Genomic DNA, 26,107 nt, shown 5'->3' with positions numbered 1-26,107 from the left:
ATAACTTTCAAACCAAGCATGTGAACATCTAAAGCCCTCTGGAGTTTTCAATGACCGTACTAAAGCAGAACCGGTATTGCACTGATATTGATAGAGTACCGATTTGTAAAGGAAGGCAAGAGCCTACGTAGTAGGAGACTACACAATCTAGCTTCAGACCTTGTGTCAGCCGCTAGGAATGGGATTTTCAGATTTCTTGGGCAACAAGTCCCACATTGTGGGAGTTCTGCCTGACTAACACACACCTTACAGACACTTCTGTGTGGCTCGCCTGGGAGAAAAAGGCCTAAAGCCTTTGAGGCTTAGCTAGGCCTAGTTCCACACCAGCTTCCTGTTCCTGCCCCAGTGCTAGCTGGGAGCTTTCTTTCCCAGTAGGAAGTTAAGTGAAACAAGGCCGAGCTAAGTCTCAACACCTTCTAGGTTAGGCCTTTCTTCCCAGGTGAGCCACATTTAGCTGTCTGTAAGGTGTGCCAGGTAGAACTCCCACAATGGGAGATTATGAGACTTAAGCAACTGAAGATTTAAATTCACCTCTTCCAAGACCTGGTCGAATGCTCTAACCTTACACTCAGTGGCAATATCACTTACAACAGTGGTCCCCAACCTTGGGCCTCCAGATGTTCTTGGACTTCAACTCCCAGAAGCCTTCACCACCATCTCTGCTAGCCAGGAATTCTGGGAGTTGAAGTCCAAGAACATCTGGAGGCCCATGGTTGGGGACCACTGACTTACAATATTGTGTGTATGTCAATATTACCTCCAGCAGTCCCTTCAGTGGACTAAGAGGACTTATTCTGTTCAGGCCTAGTGAGCAAAAGATGCAGTGGTTTTCATGATCCATAGCTTTTATTTAATGGCAGAGCTTCAGAGAGCTCCCCTATCGTCTACCCAGGTGATCATCAACACACAGCTGTAATGGTTCTGAATTCCTGAGGTTAAGGGCATCCATTTAGTCTTGCAAGTTTCAAGGGCAAACAGAAGGTGGACTCTAATTCCCTCACTTCTGCAGAAATTATCTTGTAAGAAAAAGTCAAGGGTGGCTTTTCTCTTGTCCCTCCTTTCACTGCCAATTAAGATCAAGCCTGGAGCTTTTAGGCGGGCTTTGATCAACAGCAGTAGAGCCAAAACAAACCCTCGTGTGCTCCACAGTAGGAATCCTTGGAATATATTTCAAACTTGCAGCTAAAGCATAGCTTCCTAAACTCCCCGTAGCCAAGAGACATGGCCGGGTTCTGAAAAGTAAACATGTCAGCCTTGTTACACCTGATCAGCTTTACTTTCCTGGACAGGTCTCCTCTGGAGGCATTATGTACTTCAGTACACCTGTCCCTGGTGGATATTTTTCTTGCTGGTGCAGTTTTTAAAATCACCCTTTCTGCTTTTATTTAAAGATCAGCAAATAAATTTATACAGGCACATACCTGTCCACGATCAAAGCCACAGTTGGGGCAGTGTACTCCTTATTAAGATTTATTTTCTTTTTTACTCTGCCCTTCTCCTTAAAAGGACACAAGGCCTTTATATAGCTCAATCGTGGCCATGGTCTCTTGGGGTGTCTTAGAATTACAGCCCCCCCAAGTAACTTACTCACATTGTGATTAAGACTTAGTTCCATTCAGTGCATGGCTGCGTTAAGAGTATTTTCTGGACACAAAAGGATGAAACACAGCAGCTTTGCAATTAAAAGGTGATAAAACTTTATCCCTCCCAAAATGCACCACTTCAAAGTTCTCCTGTTTGCACAGCCATCTTGAACCATTTCCTTGTTTATCTCTTAATGACCAACCATCCAGCAACGGTTTGAAACTTACAGAAACGTATTAAAAACCTTGCTTAAAATTATGAAGCTGATGTTCCGCCTTTTTCTGCCCTCAGCCTCCCTTGCTATTCTGTTCTCTAAGGCGGGCTGGGATTCATAAAAACCATGTTCAAGAAATAGTAATCTTCACTGTATTGTGCCAAGAAATGGAAACATATGTATACACTGTAAAAATAATCATAAATATTTGTATCCCTTCTTTCCTCCACAGAGGAATACAGTCAATCCTCACTGTATTCAGTCAGGAAACATATACTGTATATTCAGGGTATGCTGTATATATGTTGCTGCACAGAGTAGACCTTTGGTCTAGACGGGCGGGGCAGAAATCTAATAAAATAAAATAAATACATTCAGTTTCTTTATACACACACACTTGATGTGGCTTGTAACTTATGGAAGGAACTTCATGCTAAAATAAACGTGACAGCCTTAGCGATGTTCCATGATTCCCTTCTTTTCTCAGGAGTAAACATAACTACTGTATGCACTTTAAGCCTTCAGTGACCTGTGATATGGAAACAGAATGAGTTGTCTTGGGAGGCTTTATTTAAAATTGAAATTATTTATTTACTTCTCACACTTCTACACCGTCTTTCTCCTGGAGGTGGGACTCCAGACGGCTCACAAATCATTAAAACTACAAGAATTAAAAGCATGCAAAGAGGTGTCTAAAAAAATTATCAAGAAAAGGATGAAAATAATTGCAAACTGATTTTACAGAAAGGGATCCGATTATATGATTTAAATTAATTATAAAAACAGTCTGAGTGGGGCAAAAAGCATTTTTAAAATAAGGATCTATCAACGGCAAGTGTCAGGCAATGTAGGGTGCTGGATCTGGTCAAGCTTTAAAAGGATTACAATAATTTCTCCTTAATATTTCATTTAAGGTGCAAGCCCTTAGGAGTTTAGAAAGAGCAGGGAATCCCCTTTTTAATTCTGCTTTTCCTGAGATGCGGGTTGGGGGAAGAAAAAAAAAAGAATTCAATCCACTTAACTTTTTCCCTTTTCTTTTAAAATCCATCGCAATAAATTTGGGAGCAGCCTTAATTGCATCCTTCAGAACCCAAGGGAAGGAAAAAAAAAGAGCCTAAAACCAGAATTAATAGCTGGGAGGACTGGAGAGATTAATTGTAGGACTTTAAAAAAGGAAATAAATTCCCAATGCATTTTTTCCTGTCCCATAAATAAATAAAACCGATTTTATTTTATTTTTTTGGCAATCCATTTCCTGAGCTGGAGGGCAACAATGTCACCATAGACACCGAGTCCTAGAGCGCCCATCCCGCGGCGTCCATGTTCTCCCCTCACCGGAAGTGCAAGAGGGCCGGCCTGCCGGCGCCGCTCTACCCTCCCCTCTCAGTGGTGGAGCCTCCCTTCCCGGACCCTTTCGGTCATGAAATCCGTCTTCGTCACCGTCGGGACGACCAGCTTCGACGACCTGATCGCCGCCGTGACGGCCCCGGAAGCTCTGCAGGCGAGTCCTTCCGTTCCGGGGCTTTTTACTCCTTTTCCCCCTCCCCGCCCGGGCCCCTCCGCCGTCTCTAGGCAACCGGAGAAGGGCGGTAGCGGCGCCTGTCGCCAGAGCTACGTCACTTCCGCTGCCCTCCCTCCCTCCTCTTTTGGGGCTCCCCTTGCCTTCCAAGCCTGTCTTTATGGCAGCCGTGGATCAAAGGAGGGGGAAGGTCCTTAATGTCCACCCCCAAATGGGCCAAAAAGTAGTGAATGTCTTGAATTCCTGGTTAAATGGCCTCCCACTGCCCTGCAGAAGTGCAAGGAGGGACCCAGGGAGCAGAATTAGCTTCAAGTTCCTCAAAATGGTCCACCCCTTCCACCCCCATCCACTCTTTACAGTCTCAATAACTCACTCCGATTTGTTAAGAGGAAGAATAAAAAGTTTCCTTTACTTACAATGAACAGCAAACTAAGAATTGCATCGTTTTAAATATTGTCTTTCAGTGATGTTCACCACTGCTGTATACTCATTGTTTTCAACTCTAAATACTGTTTTTTTCATTGTTGTAAGCTGCCTTGGGTCCTTTCAAGGAGAAAGGTGGGGTAAAAATGTTTTAAATAAATAATAGCTAAACGTAAGTGCTTTCAGCGACAAGGCCACAAGACTCAGGAGAGGGAAAGAGACACAAAGCAGAGAGGTGGAGTTCTCTTCGAATTCAGAGGAAACTATTGGTTAGACAGATAGATTGACAGCCACCCAAGCCCGGAAAGGTCCCGCCCAGCCACAACTTATACAGGCAGCATGCAAGGTTGTAAAACAACAACAAAACTAACATGGGACTCAGTTTTTGGACTCCCTGTTTCAGTCTCATGTTTTAGCCTGATTAAGAGTTCTGTGGAACCAAAATGCTGGATACATTTGTAACTTTTTGCAGTAATCCCATAAAAGTATCACCCAACTCAGAGCTCAGCTCTTTTAGTTAGAATGTTGAATAATAATTAACTGCCGTGAAACTGAGTGTGACTTACGGCAACTATCCTAGCTTAAAAAGTACTCACATTTACTCAGGAGTAATATCCCATACAGGTACCAACCAGGCCTCACTCTGCTTAACTTTAGAAATCAGAAATCCCATACTGCTCTTTAGGAGCCCTCTTTCTAAACAGGGAATTAGCCAGAATTAGGTCTAGCTAAGCCTCAGAAGTTTCTAGAACTCAGGAGTAATATCCCATTTTGTTCTGCAGCTCTTGTGATCATCATCCTCTTAGAACTGCAAAGTTGGAGGGGACCCTGTCCATTACAGGGACAGGGGTCACAGGGGCAAGGAAGCCCAGGGGAGGAATCGAATTCCCCACCTCTGGCTCCGCAGCCAGAGAGAGACCTCCACCACTGAGCTATTTTGGTTTGAATGAGTTTTGATTTCCAACCTATGGCAACCCTATGGATTAATGACCTCCAGAAGGTCCCCTTATTAACACCCAGCTAGATGTTTTCCACTTGGGCGAGCAAGTTGATTAACTTTCTCAATAAACAACATGACCTCGTGCATCACCGGCCCTCGGTTTCAGCTGAAGTCCTTTCCCCTTGGCAGGTTCTGCAGGATCTTGGCTACCAGAAGCTCGTCCTGCAGGTCGGCCGGGGTGCCGTGTGTCCAGATGCCTTCACCACGGCGGCTTTCACCCTTGATGTGTTCCGGTTCAAGAACTCCATCTCCGCAGACGTCCAAACGGCAGATCTGGTCATAAGTCATGCAGGTAAAGCTTCTCCGATAGGAACAGGCAAAGTGTCCTTCAGCAAGAAACAGAATGCCAAGGATGGGGAGGCTCATTAAAGAACTCTTTCCCCCTTTCCTCCCCCAGCCAGTAAACAGGAAGACATGGAAAGGTGGTGTAGCAGTAGAGGAAGATCATCATCTTAGAACCGAGAGCTGGAAAGGGACCCTATGGATCCTCAAGTCCAGCCCCTGTCAAGGAAGCACTGTGGGGGAAATCAAACTCCCAACTGATGTCTAAACCACTGAGCTACTGGCATTGAATCAGATCTTAGCTCAATATGGTTGATACTGGCTGTCAGCAAGGACTATCTGGTGCTTCAGGTGGAGCTCTTTCTTAGTCCTCCCTGGAGATGCTGGGGATTGAACTTGCTACCTTCTGCATGAAAAGCAAATGTTCTGTCACTGGGGTACAGCCCCTCCCCAGAGCAGCACTTGCTCTTTCCTATGGAGGGCTATGCAGTTACCAACCAGACCTCAAATCAGAAAATAGTGCTGGGGTGTGCTCTTTTACTCCCAGGATTGTCCAAGTCTCCCAGGCAGAATATTGGGAGGTCCAGCCTACAGACACCCACCCGTGGACACCTACATTTTGCTACCCTAGAGAAAGGCCCACCTCTGAAGTCGGCTTAGCTTCTTGGGCCTTTGTTTCGCATTGGAAAAAAGGGGAAAAAAGGATATATAGCTGTGCTTCCAAGGAGTTGTAGTTCTTTGGGAGGTGCCCCCTAGAGAGCTTAATGGGCAACAACACTACAATTCTCAGTGTTCTCCATGCCCAGGTCAACCATCCTCACTGCCACATGGTCTTTCACGAAGAATAATGCAAACACTTTGTCCTCGTTATCCTTCTACAGGTGCGGGCAGCTGCTTGGAAGTCCTGGAAGCTGGGAAGCCACTCCTCGTAGTTGTGAACGACAAGCTTATGGACAACCATCAGTTAGAGCTGGCCAAGCAGCTCTGCCGAGACGGGCATCTTTTCTACTGCAATACCAGGTGTGGTGGCATTTCTGCACATTCTCCTTGGCGCTCCTCTCCCCCCCCCAAAAAAATAATCTCATGCCATAGCATCCGATCAGTCTTGTTTACTAGCCGTCTGGACTCATCTGATGCAGAGAGCTTTTGGAAAAGGGGGGTGGGGGGTACTTGAGCTGGCTTCAGGATCTTTTAAAATCGGAACAAAACCCAAAGAGAAAACTCTTTGTTAACAACGTTGTCTAAATAGGCTAGATTCATAGAATTATGGAGTTGCAAGGGGCCTAGAAGGCTGTAATGCCCAACCCCCCTGCTTAGGGTAGGAGCTCAAGTCAGAAGAGACCTGACAGAGGGTTGTCCCATTCTCTAGTGAAGGCCTCCAGCATTGGAGCGCTTCACCACCTCCTGAGATGGTTGATTTTACTATCATACTGCTCTAATGTGTGGTCTTTGCATTACTGTTGGACTACAGCTCCCAAAATTCCTCGCATTTGTCCCTGTGGACTAGGGATGTAGGGAGCCAACGCCCAAGAACCTCTGGAGAGACACACACGCTCCCTGCTTTTGCTCAAAAGAGAGGATCCTCACTCAAGATTTGTCACCATCCAAGAGATCCCAGGAAGCCCTCCTCCCCTGGAGGCAAGGGCACCAGAGCCCAATTCACCACGCAGAGGATCAAGTCAAAAGACACTCACCACACAGTTAGTTGTGACCAAGCAGAGGTGAGAGCACCAAGCTGAGAACATGGAGCCAGAACAAGGCACCGAGATGCAGGAGGCCAGCAGAAGCGAGAGCAAGGGCCAACACAGGAGCTCAGGAGCAGCAAAGCAATCAGCACAACCCAACCAAAGATTTTGGTTGCTGAAGCCAGTTGTGGGAGGGAGAGCCACTCCTTAAATAGCCCTTCCCTCCAGGTTTCCAGGTGAGCCTCATGAGTGGCCCAGCAGCTGCTACCCAGGCCAGGGCCTAAGCCTGCAAACACCCAGCCACTCCTGGGTCAGGTTGACCCCAATCCTGCAGCTGCCAGGGCAGTGTGGGCCAGATCCTGACATATCTGTTCTGTATGACCTATTCTGTTATTCCAGGCCAAGGCAGGAACACACTGGCACGCAGGAACTCCAGAGCAGCAGTATAAAATAAAAACACTTCTAATCCTTGTTTTCCTCCCCAGAAAAAAAAAGTGGAAATTTGACATCTCTATGCAGAATCGGCATTAGATCCACGGACGATATCCTCAGAAATCAGCATTGCTTGTCTCTGAAGCCCATCCTCTGCCTTTGGTAGTGTCACAATAACTTGGGCCAGTGATTCCCAACCTTGGGCAACCCAGATGTTCTTGGACTGCAACTCCCAGAAATCCTGGCCAGCACAGCTGGTGGTGAAGGCTTCTGGGAGTTTCAGGTTGGGAACCACTGAGTTTGCTTGATCTACATGGAGCATTGCTAGGAAGAGAAAGCATGGATGAATTATCATTTGTCTTCCCTGCTCAGCATAAGTGACTTGGAGAAAAGACAGGTTGTTTTTTCTCCACCTTTGCCTCTTCCCCCATTAACCTTTGGGGGGGCTTGTTTTTTTTCCCCTCTCTAGAACCCTGGTGGAGACCCTTCAGTCCATGGATGTGTCCACTCTGAAGCCTTTCCCTCCTGGGCAGCCAGAGAAATTTGCTGCGTTCTTGGACAAAGTGATGGGCATATGAATAAAAGGGTTTGCCCGTTTGGGAAAAAAAATCGCCTTATCTGTCTACACTCAGTGTGGATGTGAATGGCCGTGTGGTTTCCTGTCACCAAACAAAACTATGTTTTGGGCCGGGCTGAGGAAAGCATGATGTTCCTTAACTTGTATCTTTGGTGCGATTTCAGTGGCCAGAGGGGGGAAAAAGAATCCTGGTTGTGGGTATTTCATTTTGCTTTGGGTCAGTTTTGTTCTAAATAAAAGACTAGCCATTTAGGATTCAGACTTCTGAAGAATCCTTCCCATATGGAGTCCTCAAACAAAGGGTCTGTGAGCTATTACACCGATTTCCAGAACTCAGAAATGGCATAGGTAGTACAGATCTTAAAAGAAATTTCACTATATACTGAGAGTCACATGAGACTTTAAAGGGAATGACGTTCTCTGAATTTTCCCCGCCTGTAATGGAGTTTCCTTTGAGAAGTCCCTCATGATCTCTTGACTTTTAAATTAGGCCTATTTTTTGTCTGCCGATGACCAGCCACCAGACAAAAGGATGCTAAAATATGGGAGACAAGTGGAAGCAGCACACGCTGCCGTGACAAACATGTGTTTTACCGGCAGAGGGACTCCTCTCCTAAATATACGCTAAGCAATTATCCAGACTCTTTATAATAATAATCATCTTAGAGCTGCAGAGCTGGAAGGGACCTATGGATCATTGGGTCCAGACACTGTCAAGGAGGCCCAGTGGGGGGAATCGAACTCCCAACCCATTGCCTAAGAAGCCACTGAACTCTCCAGCAATTTCACAAGACAACTTTTAAGTTTACGTTGAGTCATTTTCATATAAAAACAAAGACAGCCAGTTTGAATGCAGAGAGCTTTAGGCACATGGAGGCTGTGTCATACATCAGAACTAGGACAATCTAAGACCCCTGCCACCCAGTCCTCTGAGGTTTGGCTCTTACGAGCCCCCCACACACTGAGAGAGTCAAAAAAAGAGAGACCTCCATTAATAATTGAGCCTTCTCGGGTCCCGGCCCCTCCCTGCAGAATGGGCTCCCCTTAGAGATCCGCCAGGCCTCCTCTCCCAATTTTTAAGAGGATGTTAAAGACCAAAACTATTTAAAAGACACACACCAGGTTTAGTTACAAACAGGAACCTCCCTGTTGCACTGCCCTTGGGTTCATTCTTTATCAGTGTTGGTAGAGGGTGTTGATGGTGTGGTGTTTGGTTTCGGGGTGTGGGTGGGATTGGTTTTCTTGTTTACTCTTGACTGGTGGGATATAAGCATTCAAAATAAATAAATAAATGTGAGCTGAAGGCACAATGAATGAGCCTAAAATATATTGGTTGAATATACTTTCGAAACAGGAAATAGATCTGCTCCCTTCCTGCACCACCATGACTCTACATATCTAGTCCACCGGTTAAGATCATCAGGGGAGTCCTTCCTCAGTCCCACCCCCTTCACGGGTGCATTTGGTGGGGACACCGGAGAGGGCCTTCTCTGTGGCTGATCCCAGAGACTGTGGAACTCCCTCCCACTGGAGGCCAAGTGGGTCCCATCTTGGCTTTCCTTCTGCAAGGAAGCAAAGACCTTTCTCTTCAGGCACGACTTGACCCCTGTGTGGGGGTTTTAAATGGATGCTTGTGCTTCAAATGTTTTCCTGGTGTTGCTTTTGTTTACCGTCTTTTACTGTGGCGCCTCTTTGATCCTTTTTAGTATTTGTACACTTCCTTTGTTAGCTTTAACTATTGCCTTGGAACCATATGAGCCACTTCAGGTCCTTTTGAAGGAGAAAGGTGGGGTTAAAAACTCTTTTAAATAAATAGATTGAAATAAAATAAACAAAATATGTGGCTTGCCATCCATCCACTCTTTCACACACATCAGCCTCCGAGGGGGCTACCCTATTTTAGTTTTTGTTACCTCCGAAGCCAAGGGAGACAGGTAGTGGAAAATGGCCAGAATAGATGGAGGTGTGTTATACTAGAAGGGACCCCCCCCCCACCGGTCAGGTAGAGGAGACACAATACACGCGGAAAGGGAGGACGAAAGAATACCTCTCCGGCCCCTTTAATAAGAATGACGCAAGAGAGAGAGATTCCGCAGGTGTCAGGCCAGCAACACCTGCGGAACTCCCCTCCACCCCACAGCCCTCCGTAAAGGGGCAGGCCCCCCGCCCGCTTTTGATCTGCCCATCCCGGGTAGTACGTAGGACACGTGTGTGTCCCTCCCGACGCTGCGAGCGATCCTGGGAGGCTGCCTTCTTCGTCGGAGCTGCGAACGACGCGCCGCAAGCTCAAAGCGGAGCTCCCGAGAGCAAAACTGGGAACGACTCCGCTGCCCAAGACGGGTTGATTCAAGTGGGCCTACTCTAGTGTAAATTAGCAGGATTCCAGCCAAGGGCTCCTAACCCCCGGAAGATTCATTACGAGACCTGTGGTGGGGGACTACAACTCCCATCCGCTCCAGCCCCGGGGCTTTCGAGACCCTCCGTTCCCCCAGACTACAAACCCCACGCATGAGCCGGGCCTGGGAGTTGTAATTCCCAACCGCGCCCCCCCTTCAGGGGCCGCGCTGGCGGGGGATACTGGGCCTTGTAGTCCAGGCCCGCCACCTCCCCTGCGCTTGGGCGCAGCCCGCTGGGGAGGAAGCCCCTCGGGGGACGGATCGGGCCCCTCCTCCTCCCCCCCGCCTCCTGCCCGGCACGTGGGAGCCGCGCGGCGGAGAGAGTTGCGCGCCCGATGCTCCGCACCTGCGCTCCCCGTGCGCGCAAGCCTTCAAAGGGGGCCGCGCCCCGGACCCCGCCCCCTGGTGGCGCCGCTCCCGCTCGCGCGCGCTCCCTCCGTCCCGCCCGCCCTCCGCTCCTGCGCCACCTTTTTTGGGGAGTGGGGCTCCTCTGCCTCCCCAACCCTCCTTTCTCCCCTCTCTCCGGCTCGCGGCTCCTTTCACCCAGAAAGGGGGACGTGGGGGGGCTGAACCTCGAGCCCCCCATCCCTCTTTCTTTCTCTCCCCCCCCCCCCAAATTCCGCCTCTGGTCTTTTTGCCGCCCCCGCTTTCCTTGCCGCCCGAGGCCAGCCATGCAGAAAGGGTGGAAGAAATACTTCGGCCAGAAGTCCCTCAGCGAGGTGACCATGGACGAGTACCTGGCCAGCTTGGGCCTCTACCGCAAGCTCACGGCCAAAGACGCCACCTGCCTCTTTCGGGCCATTTCCGAGCAGGTAAAACTGAGGCCGGGGCTCCCCGTCCCGGACCCCGGGCGAAGCCTGGCCAGAGCTTTGGGGAGGCTCCCTTTGGGTGGTGGACTACAACGCCCACCCTCCCCCGAGGCTGGGAGTTGTAGTCCAAGCCTAGACTCTGCCCAGGGGTGCGGAAGCAGCGGGTGCCTGCTGGAACTGGGGGGGGGGCAGAATGGGGGTCCGCTGGAGGTAGAGCCAAAGCAGGCATTTATAGTGCGTAAAGAGAGGGGAGCGGTCACATGGGACCTGGAGTACTACAATGGGGCACTGTTTTCCACGTGCGTGGCTTAACCACATGCCAGTGGCGGGTGAGAGGAAAAGGCTGGGTTTTGAGGAAATTGGGGATAGGGAGGCAGAGAGAGAGGAGTGGGGTGGCCTGCGTTTGAGGGAGCGGGTCTCCATTTACCCCAAACCTTTCCTAGTGGGCACAGTTTGTAGGGGTGCAGAGGGGTTTCCAGCCACTTTGAGCTGCTTTGGCAACGGGATTTGTGGGGAGAGACAAACCCTGCCCTTAGGAAGGAAAAATGAGCCAAGGTTGGCCTTTATGATTTCTTCCCCAATTGTACCAATTTTGGTTAAATATTGATAGGCTGCCTGCAGTTCCTACAGGCTGGCAATCGGCGTAGAGCTAAAGAACGGCTCTAAAAAATTTCATTCTGCTAAAAGCAGCGCCATAAAACAATTCCAGATCCAGAGCATGGAAACCCAAGCGTGTTAATAAGATGGATGTGTGGTGTTTCGGTTGAATTTGTCTTCATTTAACATGCTTTACATAAAAATGAGTTTTAGGAAATATTTTCTGATTATACCTTAAAGATAAACACATGATTTCTGAATTTCCTCTGACATAGATATATTTTTGTAAGCCTTGTTGGTTTACAACCACATGGCCTTGAACCGTGTGTGTGTGTGTGTGTGTGTGTGTGTGTGTGTGTGTGTGTGTGTGTGTGTGTGTGTGTGTGTGTGTGTGTGTGTGTGTGTGTGTTTCTTTGGTAGTCCTTGAGGTGTCTCGTTGGTCAGCATGTGTAATACAAAAATACAGTATACAAATGGTCTGATACCCAGTTTTTAAGAACTGAAGCAGGAACTTGGAATTGCAGAGTTAATTAACTGTTAAAAATATTTTGACCCCACCTTTCTCCTGAAAAAAGGACCCGAGGTGGCTTAGAAGACAATATTTAAAAACGGCAAGTGTACAAATATTTAAATAAATCAAACAAATGCCGCACAAAAATCAGAAAACCAAGCCAACACTAAAAACAGTTTCGAAGCGACAAGGCACAACACTCTTATTTAAGAAACAAAACGAAAACCTTGCTAGCTGCAAGGATCATTTATTTTACAAGTTTTGGTTTCTTTTTCCAAAGCCTCAGTTTGCCTTTAAGGCAGGGAAAAAATGTTTTCATTGTTTTTTACCCTAAGCTTTGTAGATGGTTTGATTTTAAGTGTCCTTTCAGTTATTGCATGAAGGGACTGTTTTGCCTGGTGCATTTCTGTGTATGTGTAAATAGTGCAAGGAAAGAGACATGGAGGATGATGGAAGTCCAGAGTGCACTTACTCTGGAGTAAGCCCCATTGCTTTTCCCAGTTACTTCAATAGGAAAGCTGCATGGGACTCCCCAATTTCCCCATAGCCCTACTTGTGTGGGGGGTCATCCTTTCAAAAAGCATGCATTGAATCTGGCCTTCAGATTTCTAGTGGGAAGAAGTAACTCATTTAATTTGTAGGTGTATGCGTGTCAGATTCATCACGCGGCAGTTAGAAAAGCTTGTGTTTCATTCTTGAGGAAAAACCAGCGGAATTTCGAGTCTGTGAGTATGTTTGTTTATGAAGTATATGTTTCGGGAATGAAATAGCTTTTGCGTGTAAGCATTTGCATTTTTATTTACATTTCATGTAAAACACAAACTTTTAATTGCTACTTATCCCTTCTGGCAATCCACCTTAAGGCAAAAACGCTCTCACATTTGGATGGAAGTGTATTTAGATACAGAATAACTTTGTCTCTGTGTCGGATAAATAAGCATCAGTTATCTGATGTTTTTATTATAAAGGGCCCTGGCGCCAGTCCCTGTGTCTAAATTAATTTAATTTCCCAGTCGGTAGCGGCAGATTCTGTGAATATTGTTCGTTGTGAGGGCAAAGATCCCTTGGGAGCTCAGCTTTAGTCTGTAGGTCAGGATCCATCCATCCAAATCTACACAGAGGCTAAACGTGTGTCATTTAAACGAGAAACATGCATTTCAAGAACAATTTGCTCCCAGATAAGAACACGATGCTTGAATTGGTCGGTACCCCAACGCGTGGTTTTGGGAGGGTTAAATCTTCCATTCTTGCTACCTTTATTCATCCCATTTCACTGCAGAGTTCAAAAAATGTAGGACCCTCACTTTTTTACTGCAGGAAAATTCGGATTATTTCACTACATTGTTAGATATTTGGAGATGTGACCTTTTTCCTATACTTTAATGTTCAGCTGACTCTCAGAACCTCTGTTTGTGAGGTATTTCAGCCTATCAATTTTATGTGGATTTCTTGATTTGGATTTATCTGGATTTGCTGGCCTAGGAAGACGTGGGGGTTTAAAACCCATCAAACCCTGGATTTTGGGGGGCCATGCCCATGTCACCTGAATGGGATAAATCAGCAGCACTTGGTTTTTTTACAATTCGCCAATTCTAGAAATGAGCGCAGAGTCTTACCTCTGAGCTGAGGATGCTGGCAAAGACTAACCGCTTTATTAATTGCAATCCATTCTCTTTTCTTGGATAAGTACGTGGAAGGGTCATTTGAAAAATACCTGGAACGCCTTGGAGACCCCAAGGTAAGCCTCACATTTCGGTTTAGGTCTCAGACTGTGGAGCCAGAGGTTAGGAGTTTGATTCCCCCCCCCCGGGGTCTCCCAGAGAATAGAGCCAGCCTGGGTAGCCTGGGGCCAGCTGCACAGCCCAAGGGCGCCCCTAGAGGAAGGGAAGGGTAAAGCACTTCTGAGTATCCTCTAAACCTGGAAAACCTTTTTTTTTTACCATAAGTCAGAATGGACTTGACAGCAAATGATTATTATTTATTATTAGGAGTGCTCTGAAGTGTCAGACCTGCACAGAAAAAGCAGCATTATGCTGGGGAAATTTAATAAAAGCCCCATACTGTTTTGAAAAAAGGCTGTCCAGAAACCAGCAAGATGGCAGCAAGTGGGCCAAACTGTCTTTTTAGTCGTCATAATATATTCTAGAATGTGTGCCAAGAAATAGAAATAAATTGTATCAATGAGTTAAAATGTGACAGTCAGGTCTGTATCCAGGCAGATCTATCTGAGTGTTCCTCTTTGTTGTTAGTGTTGTTCCTTTGCCACCTTTTTACAAGCACATGGAGAGCCAATTTTAATTGTTTCTGTGAAAATACATTTTCCCAATAAAAGTCCCCTTGCAGTTAACTGCCCTTGTTTCAGTCCTCAGATGATATAGACCTCACAAGATAAGTAAAGCTGAAGGAGGCACAGTTGGGACGTTCAAGTGTATAGTTTCTCATAATGTGTACTTAATTTGCTACTGCCAATTGTGTTTTTTTGTAAAAAAAAAAAATGCTGTTTTATGAAGACATAAAGGAGCCTCGTGGCACAATGGTTAAACTGCAGTACTGCAGTCAAGCCTCTGCTCACAACTTTTTGTTTCCAGTGGATTCAAGTAGCCAGCTCAAGGTTGACTCAGCCTCCCATCCTGCTTAAGTCAGTAAAATGACTTACATATTTATGCTATAAACCTCCTGGAAAGTCCTTAATAAGCGCTGTGAGTCAGTATATAAGCATCATAAGCAACCACCCAATTTAAACGGCCGTTGCCACGTGCTGTTGTTGGAATTCTTTTCAAATTACTATGGTTTAATTGATTTGTAAGCGATCTTCATTTTGATTTTGATAGTAGAAAGCCAGGATTTGTAGGGTCCAAAGTTGAAACAAGGAACCTGAGAAGCCTTTAGCCTGCATTGAGCGTGTGGTTTAACTTATCAACTGCTGCTCCTAACAGTTGACAATTTTTTTACTGAGATGGAAATGCGGGCTTTATATTAGAAGCAAGTCTGTGCCAAGTTTCTTTACAACGACCGATTTACAGAGTGATGAGTTATCTTTTATTCTGTCCAAACAGGAAAGCGCTGGACAGCTAGAAATCAGTGCCTTCTCGTTGATCTATAAGTAGGTATTTGATCTTCCAGCGTCAACCGTGGTGGAGGTCTTTGGACTGTTAGGAAAACACCTGGGGTGTTAGCTCTTTGCACGCACACAAACATCTGACATCTGTTGTTTTTTCAAGCGCTGTGGCTGAAATCCAGTAGTAAGTCACATCTGGAAGAGAGGACTCTTGAGTCAATGGAACTTAATGAGTCGATCTGAAATCTCCGTCGGCCTGCTCTAGTTGTGATTTGTTAATGGATTTCAGTCCCACACATTTTTGCCTTGATTTTACTGAATCCGATGGCCATAACGTTTCCTTGAAGCAGAAACTATGTGAAAAGGGGGGCCTCGAAAATGTTAATCAGTGTATCTGCCGTTTCCAAACTGTCACCCTCCAGATATTTGGGTAGACGGGAGCCATTGCCTGCTGTATCTTTTTAGGAAAATAGGAAGTGACATCAGGAAACCTCTGACTTCCTCGTTGATTAAACAGAAGGACCTCTTGAACAATAAAAACCCTTGTAGAAGCTGCTGCTCAAAGAGTTATCTAAGCTGTATAGGATTTTTGCTGCTGTTTCCCGTGGTGGCTTTCTTGCTTGCCCCACCGAAATAACCAAACAACCTTTTACTGCTTTTCTTTTCACCACTTAGAGGAAAAGTTTACTTTCTGCCGGTGTGTTTGGGTGTTTAGCCAGAGAGCTGCTTAAGGGAGAAAAGGTGAACGATTTCTGTCCTCATGCCTTTGACCCGCTACTTAGTGCCATTTCTGTGGTTAGCTTTAAAAGGAGGAAAATTTTGCCGGCACACAGCATAATTCTGAACATTGCTTAGAGTTTCACTCTTCGAAGTTCCACAAAAGTGTACGTAGGTGAAGGAGATGCGTTATTTTGAAACCCACAGTTATAAAGTGGACTGCTCTGGGGTTTTTTTTTTTAAAAAAATTAATAATCATAAAAAACCCTGAAGGGAAATGGAAGGGCGTCTTGCTGTGCATTTAAAATGCAATTTCAAGTTCAGTGTAATTGCAGCTGACAGTTTTTGAGTTGGCTGCCTGGGCTTCCTGTTTACCAAAGAAACTTGTTCCCTCCGAGCAAAAGGGGTGTATGAGCTCAGGACGGGAGGGAGAGCAGAATAGCTCCCAGGGGTCTTCCAGACCAACACCCCCAAAAATAAAGATTTCCAAAATATGATAAAGACATCTTTCTTGGCCCGCTGCTTGGTTCATTTCAAATTGATTGTTGGTGTTGTATAAAAAGTCTTCTAAGGGTAGAGCTGCACCCTAAACTCAACTTTGCCTTTGTATTAAAGTGTGTTGAGTTGCATACAGAGGAACCAATGTGTCCCCGGACTCTTACGGACTGGTTAAGAAGCCCATTGACTTAATGGCATTGTTGTGTTGCAAGGGTACGACTTGGATTGTGGGTGTGTTTTTTGGGGGGCTATAACTCCATGTAGAATGGGGTTAGGGAAGTCATGGCCTTCCAATGATTATTCGACTTTGGGCTCCCAGTGTTGGCTACACTGGGAGTTGTAGCCCAGACCCGTCTATGAAGCTGGTGCATCATCCACCCTGGTTTATCTGGTATTTCCCTCCTAGCATTTCCAGGGAAACATGAGCTAAATGTCTCTTGCTTAACTCTTGTTTACCTAGTCGGGACTTCATTGTTTATCGGCACCCTGGGAAGCCACCATCTTACGCTACAGACAATGGGTTTGAAGAAAAGGTAAGCCAATCTAGATCAAATCCTCCCCTTCCAGTAGCTTTTTAAACAAAAAAAGACTTGACTAGCAATTCTTCATTCAAATTTGCCGTGGGCTGTGGACAAAGATGGTCTCACAGAAAACTATCCACTTGGCTCAAATCTATGGGTCAAAAGCCATCTGACAGAGTATGATAGCAATTCTTCCAAGGAATTCATTTAGTTGTTCCCTAAGAAAGGGTGACTTGACTTGAAATACGTTGCTCCTTGCTTAATAAATTGACTGAGGGTCAAATTACTCATTATGTTGGATGCATCATTAGAAACTATGATTCTGTTGGGAAGAACAGTGTGAGCGTGAATGCTTGGTCGCTGGCTTCACTGCCGGGCGGTCCAACTCACTGAAGCTTGCCAGGTCTCCAGTATAAAAGCTATGGTTTAAATTCAGTAATCCAGCTGAAGTAAACCCATTAAATCAATGGGATTTGGGTAAATGTTGACTTAACACGTCCTATATGTTCATTGGGAATTTGATTTAGCCCCATATGACCTTGGGTTGGAATACCTCTTCCCCCATTTTTCTTGATGGACTCCTCCGTCAAATTCAGTGTAATGGATGCCTCATCAAGAAATAACTAGTACTTGGAAATAGAGGCTGCCCTTCCTTTTAATCAACTGTGCATTTGTAAGAAAGAGCAAGTAATCACACTAGAACAGCAGGGAGTTCTTCCCTTATGGTGAAAGTTGCTATAAAAAATAATTACTTTTTTTAAAAAAATAAATAAATCAGTGCTTCATGGGAGTTCTTAATAAAGCACTTAACTCTGTTGGTGGGTCCTTCTAAAAGCTTGGGCCTGTTCTGTCAATGCGGTTGACTTAAAAGCCCAACTTCTGAGAGGAGAACCTTCCGCTGCAAATGTTGTTGGCGAATCAGAATGCTCAATTCTCAGCGGTTAACTGTAGAAATTCAACATCCAGAATCCTCAGCGCCTTCCTCCAGGTGCAGGCAGGATCCGAACCCATGGAGATTTAAGCTAGCAAGCCACAGTAGCTAAAGGGCAGCCTGAGATGATAATTTGGAAATGGAGTCATAGAAAGAGGAACCTTCCTTTCCGTAGAGGTTCAGGTTTCATACCTGGTTCTGAGGTGAAAGAAAAGGTGACAGCCCTTCTCCGTCTGTCTGTTCAGACGTGTGTCGGGAATTCACCTCAGCCCTTGTAGTGTGCGGTTAGTGTCTCATCACCACAGCTGAGGCAACCACCAAGATTGGGGGCCACAGAACCATCCTGGCCTCCACCAGAAGGGAATGACTGGAGACCGAAATCGGTTGCTCCTTACTAGAGTAGACCCAGTTGGATTTACACAGAAGCGCACTTAACCCTTTGGCAGTTGATTGGTTGAGTTAGCTCTTGTTGGGATTAACAGTTCCATTTTGTGTCCTACATTTTCGGGGGAGACAGCTGGAAGGCTGCCTGAGGTGGTATTTTTGCCCTGCCAGGCAGGAGGTCTGCGTTTATTTCATGACAAGGCAGGGCATTTAATGCTGACTTATGAAGCCCTCCCCCCTGAAGATGTATTTGTTTGAAAAGTGAGCTTAATTCCTGGAAGGAACTTGTTAACTTTTCTGCAGTCCCAGAAGCAGCCAACTTAGTGAGCTTATGACAGATGGTCTCCTGTTTCTTCCCTTCCTTCATTTTTTAATGTGTCAGGGAAGTTGCTTGGTTATTGTTACATAACAGCACTGATGTTACCTGTCTGTCATGGGTTTGGAGGGAAAGTTCCATCCTATGGGGAGTGGAAGGCGGGACATCAGGAGGAGGGGCTGTACTGTATAAATATGTGATGCCTGTGTGGTGAGAGGAGATGCTGAGACAGACACTGTGAGACACTGGGTTGTGACGAAGCAGCAGCTGGGGAAGAAGAAGCTGTTGTGGGAGTCTGGGTGTCTGACAGGGTACTACTGTGTGTCAGAGTACCAACCTGATAAGTTCAGGTGTCTGTGGGTTAGCCAGAACTGATGGGTTCAGGGTCTGTGCTTTAAGTTAAAGGTTCTAGGTGAACCAAACTGTATGCTTGTGTGTGTGAGAATAAGCCACGTTACTTTATTTTATTCACCTGATTGTTTTATTTACCCTGTTTGTATTTAAAATAAACCTTATTCTTTTATTGTTTAAAAATCCATCCCTGGTCTGTGTGACTTATTATAGGGAATGGTTGGTGGCAGCTTAGTAACTGTGTGATAGATCCCAGTAGGTCTGGGTTTGTCACATTGATTGGTGTCCAGCGTGTGGGATACGACTGGTCCAGTTGTCCAGCGGTCCAGCAAAGCCTTGGCAAGTGTGCCCAGAGCAAGGGGGGTCTAGTCAGGGACAGTCTGAGGCGCGTAGGTAATCTTCTAGGTGTACCTCACGGGGAGGTGCACTAGTGGAAGAACGTGCCAACTGGGGAGACTTAGATTAAGGTGCTCTGAGGCAGCCTAGTTTTGGCGGGAAAACGCTGAGGCAAAACTGCGTAGCAACAGCGAGCTAGCTTGCCAGCTGAGAGGCCCAGCAGAGGGGGGTAGGCTCTGACTCGATACTGTTACAAATTTAGTGCTGAAGAACAGCAGCCTAGGGAGAGCTGGTTCTGAGGCAAAAAGAAAAAAAAAGTGGTCGTTTTATTTTGAGGCTTGACTTTTTAAAGCAGCCTGTTCTGAGGGGGGATTATGCCCTTGACTCGAAGCCAAATGGCCGAAATGAGTGAAGTGAAAGACCCCCAGATTGACCAAGGTTCTGAGGATGAATTTGGCTCAGTGCAGGGTGACAGCACAGGAGAGCAGGACCCAGAACTCAGGAAAATACTCCTAGCCCAACAGCATGAACTGAGGGTGAGGGAAATGGAGGAAAGGTTAGAGAGAGCGAGAATGGAGAGGGAAGAAAGAATGGAGAGAGAGAGAATGGCGTTTGAATTAAGAAAACTGGAACTGATGAACCAGAACAATAATAATAATAGGGATTCTGAGGGAGGCCAACTGTCTAAGGCTGACCTGAAGAAATTCCCTGTGTACCACAAGGGAGATTGTCCTGAGGTGTTCTTTTCCTTAGTGGAAAGAGCGTTTGTGGACTTCTCAGTGAGGGAAACTGAGAAGATGACCATCATGCGATCTTTAATCAGTGGTAGCCTGGCTGAGGTTTATGCCGAGATGCCTGAGGAATTGATGAAAGATTTTGCAGAGTTTAAAAAACTGGTGTTTGCAAGACATGGGATAAATGCAGAGCAGCTGAGACAAAGGTTCAGGTCCCTCACTAAAAAACCAGAACAGACTTTTACCCAAGTGGGGGCCCAATTGGTGAGGCTGCTTGAGAAATGGCTATCGCAGGAGGGAATAGAGACCTATGAGCAGCTTAAAGACTTGATAGCCCTGGAACAGTTCTATTCAGTCCTGCAGGGGGAATTGAAATTCCAGGTGAGGGAAAGGAAACCGAAATCTGTGGCAGCAGCCGCAGAGATCGCAGATTTTATCTCCCAAATAAGAAAGCCCTTGGGTGAGGGGAAATCTGTAGGTAAACCCAAAGAAACCTACAGCAAGTACTCTCAGGGACCAGGGAAAAGCCAGCAAGGGGGAGGGGCCCATGGTGAAGGGAAGCCCTCAGACATGAAACCAAGACCTCAGATTTTGGAGGGAAAACCAAAACAAGATGAGAGAGAATCAAAATATACCAGAAAATGCTATTTCTGTCAGGGAAAGGGTCATCTAATCTCAGAGTGTGAGAAATTAAAGCAGCTAAAAGGAATGGTGCCTCAGAATTCTAGTGGGACCAAGCCAAAAGCTGTGTTCTGTGTCCAGAAAGAGCAAAGCTCATTGTCACAGAGGGAGCCTGTTGCCATGACTACTCAGTCTGGAACAGCTACCTATGCTGATCAGGCTGAGGAAAATGGTCCTCTTCTGGAGGTAAAGCGCTGCTTGCTGATAAAAACAGATTCTCAGTTGTTTGAGACAGCAGGGGTGGACGTAGGAATACTTGACCGTCAGTATAGGGGGCTGCGGGACACTTGTTCCCAGGTAACCCTGTGCCATCCAGATATTATTCCTAGGGAGTTTATAATCCCAAATGAGAGCATGAAGGTGGCAGGGATTGAGGGGCAGATAATCTCTCTGCCAGTAGCAGAGGTACCTGTCAACTTTCAAGGCTGGAGGGGAGATTGGCGGATAGCGATTTCATCGACTCTGCCAGCAGCCGTGCTCGTGGGAAATGACCTGGCTGAACATGTGAAACGGGTGCTAGTGATTACACGCTCACAAGCCACCACAGGGACAGTTCAGGGGGGTAATGATGAGCCAGAGACGGAAGCAGGTGGGGGAAGTTCAGAAGCTGTGGTGGAAACCTTAACCACAGACAGCAGATTTGGACAGGAGCAAAAGGCAGACGCCACTCTCCAAAAGTGTTTTGAACAGGTGACTGACGCCCAGCTAACACCTGAGACCCCAGTGAGATTTCTGGAGAAAAAGGGGATTTTATATAGAGAAACCCTGAGGAATATCTCAAAAGGGGGAGATGGGATCAGAAGTCAGCTGGTGGTACCTGAAAAGTATCGCCCCATGATCTTACAAAGGGGGCACTCTGACATGTTTGCTGCACACTTAGGAGTCAACAAAACACAGCAGAGAATCACACAGAATTTCTACTGGCCTGACATAGGGAAGCAGATCAGGGAGTTCTGTAAACAATGCGATGTGTGTCAAAGGCAGGGGAATAACCGCGATAGGACCAAAGCAAAGTTGTGCCCTTTGCCTGTGATTGACACTCCGTTCAAATGCATAGGGGTGGATATTGTGGGACCTTTGCCCAAGGCCACAAAGAGGGGGAACAGGTTCATCCTAACAATTGTGGACCATGCCACAAGGTATCCTGAAGCCATACCCTTGACTAATATTGAAACTAACACAGTGGCAGATGCTTTGGTGGGGTACATGTCCAGGATGGGATTTGCCTCAGAGATAATCACAGATTTGGGCACATCGTTCACGTCAAAGCTCATGAAACGCTTATGGCAAATCTGTGGAATAAAGCACAAGGAAACCACTGCTTATCATCCGGAAAGTAATGGGTTAACTGAGAAGTTCAATGGGACTCTAATGCGCATGATTAGGGCTTACTTGGCAGAGAATCCAAACAATTGGGACCAGAAGCTGCAATCCCTTTTGTTTGCTTATCGATCAGTGCCACAAGCCAGTACCGGGTTCAGTCCATTCGAACTTTTATTTGGGAGAAGGGTGAAAGGGCCCCTTGATTTGATAAAACAAAATTGGGAGCAGATCACCCAGGATGACCCACAAGACGTTGTGACTTACATAGACACCTTGATGAATGACCTAAAGCGAAATCTAGAGCTGGCAGCAGAAAACCTGCAAGCGCAGAAGGTCAAACAGAAAACATGGTATGACCGCAAAGCTAGAGAGAGGCACTTTGACCCAGAGGAGGAGGTGCTTTGGCTTAGGCCCTGCAGAGAGAATAAGCTGCAGCTCAAATGGGCAGGACCATATAGGGTCATTTCCAAGATGTCAGACCTGAACTACCTAATAGAGCAAGAGGAGAACCAAGCAAGGAGGGTGGTTCATGTGAATGCCCTAAAACCCTACTACAGAGGGGAACAGAGGGTTTTATTCGCGATAAAAGCAGCTGAGAGTGAGGAAGCTGAATTACCCTTCTGGGAGGGTAGAGGGGAAGTAAAATACAACCCAGAGGAGGTAAAGATCAGTCCTGCACTCACCCAAGACCAGCAGCAAGAACTAAAAATGCTGCTTAATAAATATCAACAGGTGTTTTCCAACAAGCCGGGGATAGTGAAGGGAGTGATGCATCGGATCCACACAGGGGATGCACCCCCGCAGGCAGTATCCCCATACCGAGTAACGGGACCCTATAGGGACAAGGTGCGGAAGGAGCTGGACGAAATGCTGAGGGAGAACATAATCGTCCCCTCTTCTAGCCCTTGGTCCTCTCCAATAGTCCTTGTGGACAAGCCTGATGGGAGCATTAGGTTTTGTGTTGATTACAGGAAATTAAACCGTGTAACCACTCCTGATGCCTACCCAATGCCCAGGCTAGACAACCTGATTGAAACCATAGGGGGTTGTCGGTTCATCTCATCATTGGACCTGGTAAAGGGATATTGGCAATTAAGAATTGATCCCAGGGATCAAGAAAAGACTGCCTTTTGCAGCCCTTTTGGTCTCTATGAGTTTCGAGTCCTGAGCTTTGGTCTCAGAAATGCACCAGCCACATTCCAAAGGCTGATGGACCAGACCTTGGCAGGGATCAGTGACTTTACAGTGGCCTACATTGACGACATAGGGATCTTCAGTAATACCTGGGAAGATCACCTGATACACCTGGAGTTAGTGCTGCAGAGGTTAAGTGCAGCAGGGCTAACAGTAAAGGCCAGCAAGTGTCAGCTGGGTAGCCCAGAAATAAAATACTTGGGTCACATGGTAGGGGGAGGAATGATAAAACCCCTGGAGGCCAAAATAGAAGCAGTTCGTGATTGGCCCAGACCCAACACCAAGAAAAAAGTCAAATCATTTCTTGGGTTGGTGGGCTACTACAGAAAGTTCATCCCGAGGTTTAGCGAGATTGCGGCTCCGCTGACCGATCTGACGAGGAAGAAGGCTGATGACCGCATCCCGTGGACCAGCGACTGTGAGGCGGCGTTCCAGAGGTTGAAGGAGGCGCTAATCAACTATCCAGTCCTGCGTGCTCCAGACTTCGACCGGGAGTTCATCATCTACACCGATGCGTCTAACAGCGGGGTAGGAGCAGTTCTGTGCCAGGAGGATGAGAATGGTGACCAGCATCCAGTGTCCTACCTGAGTAGGAAACTTCAAAAAGGTGAGAGACATTTGGCAACCGTGGAGAAGGAGTGTTTGGCCATAGTCTACGCGATCCAGAAGGCCAAGCCTTACATCTGGGGAAGACATTTTATTCTGTGTACTGACCATTCACCATTGCAATGGTTAAAGACAATGAAAACCCACAATAGCAAACTTATGAGGTGGGCTTTGAACTTACAGGACTATGACTTTGAAGTGAAGGTGGTCAGAGGGTCAGTGAACTGTGTTGCTGACGCCTTATCAAGAAGACCTGAAGACTGAAGACGGCGAAAGAACATGGACTATATGTATATAATGGTGAACAAAAAGTTAAAATGTACCTGTGTTTTGAATTTGGGTTTGTATGAATAAAGGTAAATTAATGTAATGTATATGGTAAAATGTTTAAATGCATATTTGCTATGGTTAACTTGGAGTGTAAGTATATGTAAGTATTATATGGTATGTATAAATGTTGTTGTGTATTTTATGCAGGTTGTTTTTTTGGTGAAAAGCACTTTTAGCTTTCCCCCTACAAAACAACTTTTAAAGAGGGGAGGTGTTACATAACAGCACTGATGTTACCTGTCTGTCATGGGTTTGGAGGGAAAGTTCCATCCTATGGGGAGTGGAAGGCGGGACATCAGGAGGAGGGGCTGTACTGTATAAATATGTGATGCCTGTGTGGTGAGAGGAGATGCTGAGACAGACACTGTGAGACACTGGGTTGTGACGAAGCAGCAGCTGGGGAAGAAGAAGCTGTTGTGGGAGTCTGGGTGTCTGACAGGGTACTACTGTGTGTCAGAGTACCAACCTGATAAGTTCAGGTGTCTGTGGGTTAGCCAGAACTGATGGGTTCAGGGTCTGTGCTTTAAGTTAAAGGTTCTAGGTGAACCAAACTGTATGCTTGTGTGTGTGAGAATAAGCCACGTTACTTTATTTTATTCACCTGATTGTTTTATTTACCCTGTTTGTATTTAAAATAAACCTTATTCTTTTATTGTTTAAAAATCCATCCCTGGTCTGTGTGACTTATTATAGGGAATGGTTGGTGGCAGCTTAGTAACTGTGTGATAGATCCCAGTAGGTCTGGGTTTGTCACAGTTATTTTTGTATGTAGCTTTTTGGATCGGGGCCAAAACCATCAGAGCTCAGAAATGCTGCCTGGGGGGGGATTATGTGCGTGAACAGCCCCAAAAGGTAACTTTTGAAAGCCTTGAAAAATAGAAGCTTTTCAACATTTTTTTTTAAAAAATATGAATTTTATCTTTCAGATCCTGCTATGTTGTTCGAGTAATGGTCATTACGATTCCGTGTATACCAAACAGTTTCAGTCAAATGCTGCTATTTGCCAGTGTGAGTAATATATCGCTTCTTACTCCCCCCCACCTCTTTCCTTATCTTAAATAGTTGTTTGATTATTTCCGTGGCTAAAAACAGGATAGCGCTTCTCAAATATTTGGAAGGTAGTCCTACAGAGGAGGGACAGGATTGTTGCTCTGTCATCCCAGAGTGCAGGGCACATCATAATGGGCTCAAGCTGCAGGAAGGCAGATCTCAGCTGAATATGAGGAAAAACTTATTAACTGTTAGAGCAGTACGACAATGGGACCCATGACCTCAGAAGGCGGTGAGGGCTCTGATGGTGGAGGCCATCAAGAGAAAATTGGACACCTATCTGTCAGATCTGCTTGGACTTAGATTCCTGCCTTGAGCAGGGGATGGACTTGATGGCCTTAGAGGCCCCTTCCAACTCCATGATTCTATGGTGGTGGAAACCCAAAAGGAAATACAGCCAACCAAATAAGTTGGTCGTGTGTGCTTTGAGAGTGCCGTTATGTTTCGACCTTAAGGGCCAGCTTAATAAACCCCTTTTAAAAGCTCCTATGATTTGTTCACCCAGCTTTGCTCTATGAGGTTCTGTACAAAAACGTCTTCAACGTGGACGAAGAGGAACTGAGGACGGCTGTGGAGATGTTTCGAAGCGGGGCTAAGAAAAACAGAAGCGGCGGTTCTGTGGGGAGTGAGGATGCCGGCTTTGATTGCCTACCTGAGAAAGCGTCCAGAAATGCTCCAGAAAAGAGGTAGCTCTTTTTTAAAAAACTGAACGTGATTTTTTTTTAAAAAAAATCTCAGCTCTCTAAATAAGTCATCTTTAGATTCTTGCACTTTGGATTTCATTTTAGGGTCAGCGTGCCATTATAAACTTTTCTGTACTCTTTAGGGCAGGGGTTCCCCACCTGGGGTCCCCAGAGGTTCTTGGACTACAATTCCCATCAGCCTTCATCACTGGCTGTGCTGACCACGATTTCTGGGAGCTGCCGTCCATGAACCCCTGGGGGCCCCCACTGCAGGAGCGTGTAGATCGAGGTCCATTTATGTTTAGTTTTTGTTTAACTCTTCCCCATGTTTAGTGCCGGGAGTGTGAAACGTCGGGACTTTGCGG

General features: G+C 46.3%; 1 protein-coding gene across 1 annotated transcript in view; it reads left to right on the top strand.

Annotated features, from left to right (window-relative positions):
• Positions 1 to 3,146: 3,146 nt before the first annotated feature.
• LOC110074353 (ALG13 UDP-N-acetylglucosaminyltransferase subunit) overlaps positions 3,147 to 26,107 on the top strand; it is a 50,519-nt gene continuing 27,558 nt past the window's right edge. The window contains exons 1-11 of the mRNA XM_078380819.1: positions 3,147 to 3,299; positions 4,870 to 5,032; positions 5,904 to 6,042; positions 7,609 to 7,714; positions 10,307 to 10,924; positions 12,671 to 12,754; positions 13,717 to 13,767; positions 15,086 to 15,132; positions 16,763 to 16,835; positions 24,936 to 25,017; positions 25,565 to 25,745. Of these exons, the coding sequence (XP_078236945.1) occupies positions 3,219 to 3,299; positions 4,870 to 5,032; positions 5,904 to 6,042; positions 7,609 to 7,714; positions 10,307 to 10,924; positions 12,671 to 12,754; positions 13,717 to 13,767; positions 15,086 to 15,132; positions 16,763 to 16,835; positions 24,936 to 25,017; positions 25,565 to 25,745 (1,625 nt within the window). The 5' untranslated portion in view covers positions 3,147 to 3,218. The remainder of the gene's footprint in view (positions 3,300 to 4,869; positions 5,033 to 5,903; positions 6,043 to 7,608; positions 7,715 to 10,306; positions 10,925 to 12,670; positions 12,755 to 13,716; positions 13,768 to 15,085; positions 15,133 to 16,762; positions 16,836 to 24,935; positions 25,018 to 25,564; positions 25,746 to 26,107) is intronic.

This window comes from Pogona vitticeps, chromosome 11 (assembly GCF_051106095.1).
Source record: "Pogona vitticeps strain Pit_001003342236 chromosome 11, PviZW2.1, whole genome shotgun sequence".
NCBI lineage: Eukaryota > Metazoa > Chordata > Lepidosauria > Squamata > Agamidae > Pogona > Pogona vitticeps.
The sequence above is the reverse complement of the archived record's forward strand: the minus strand, read 5'-3'. Positions and strand labels throughout refer to the sequence as shown.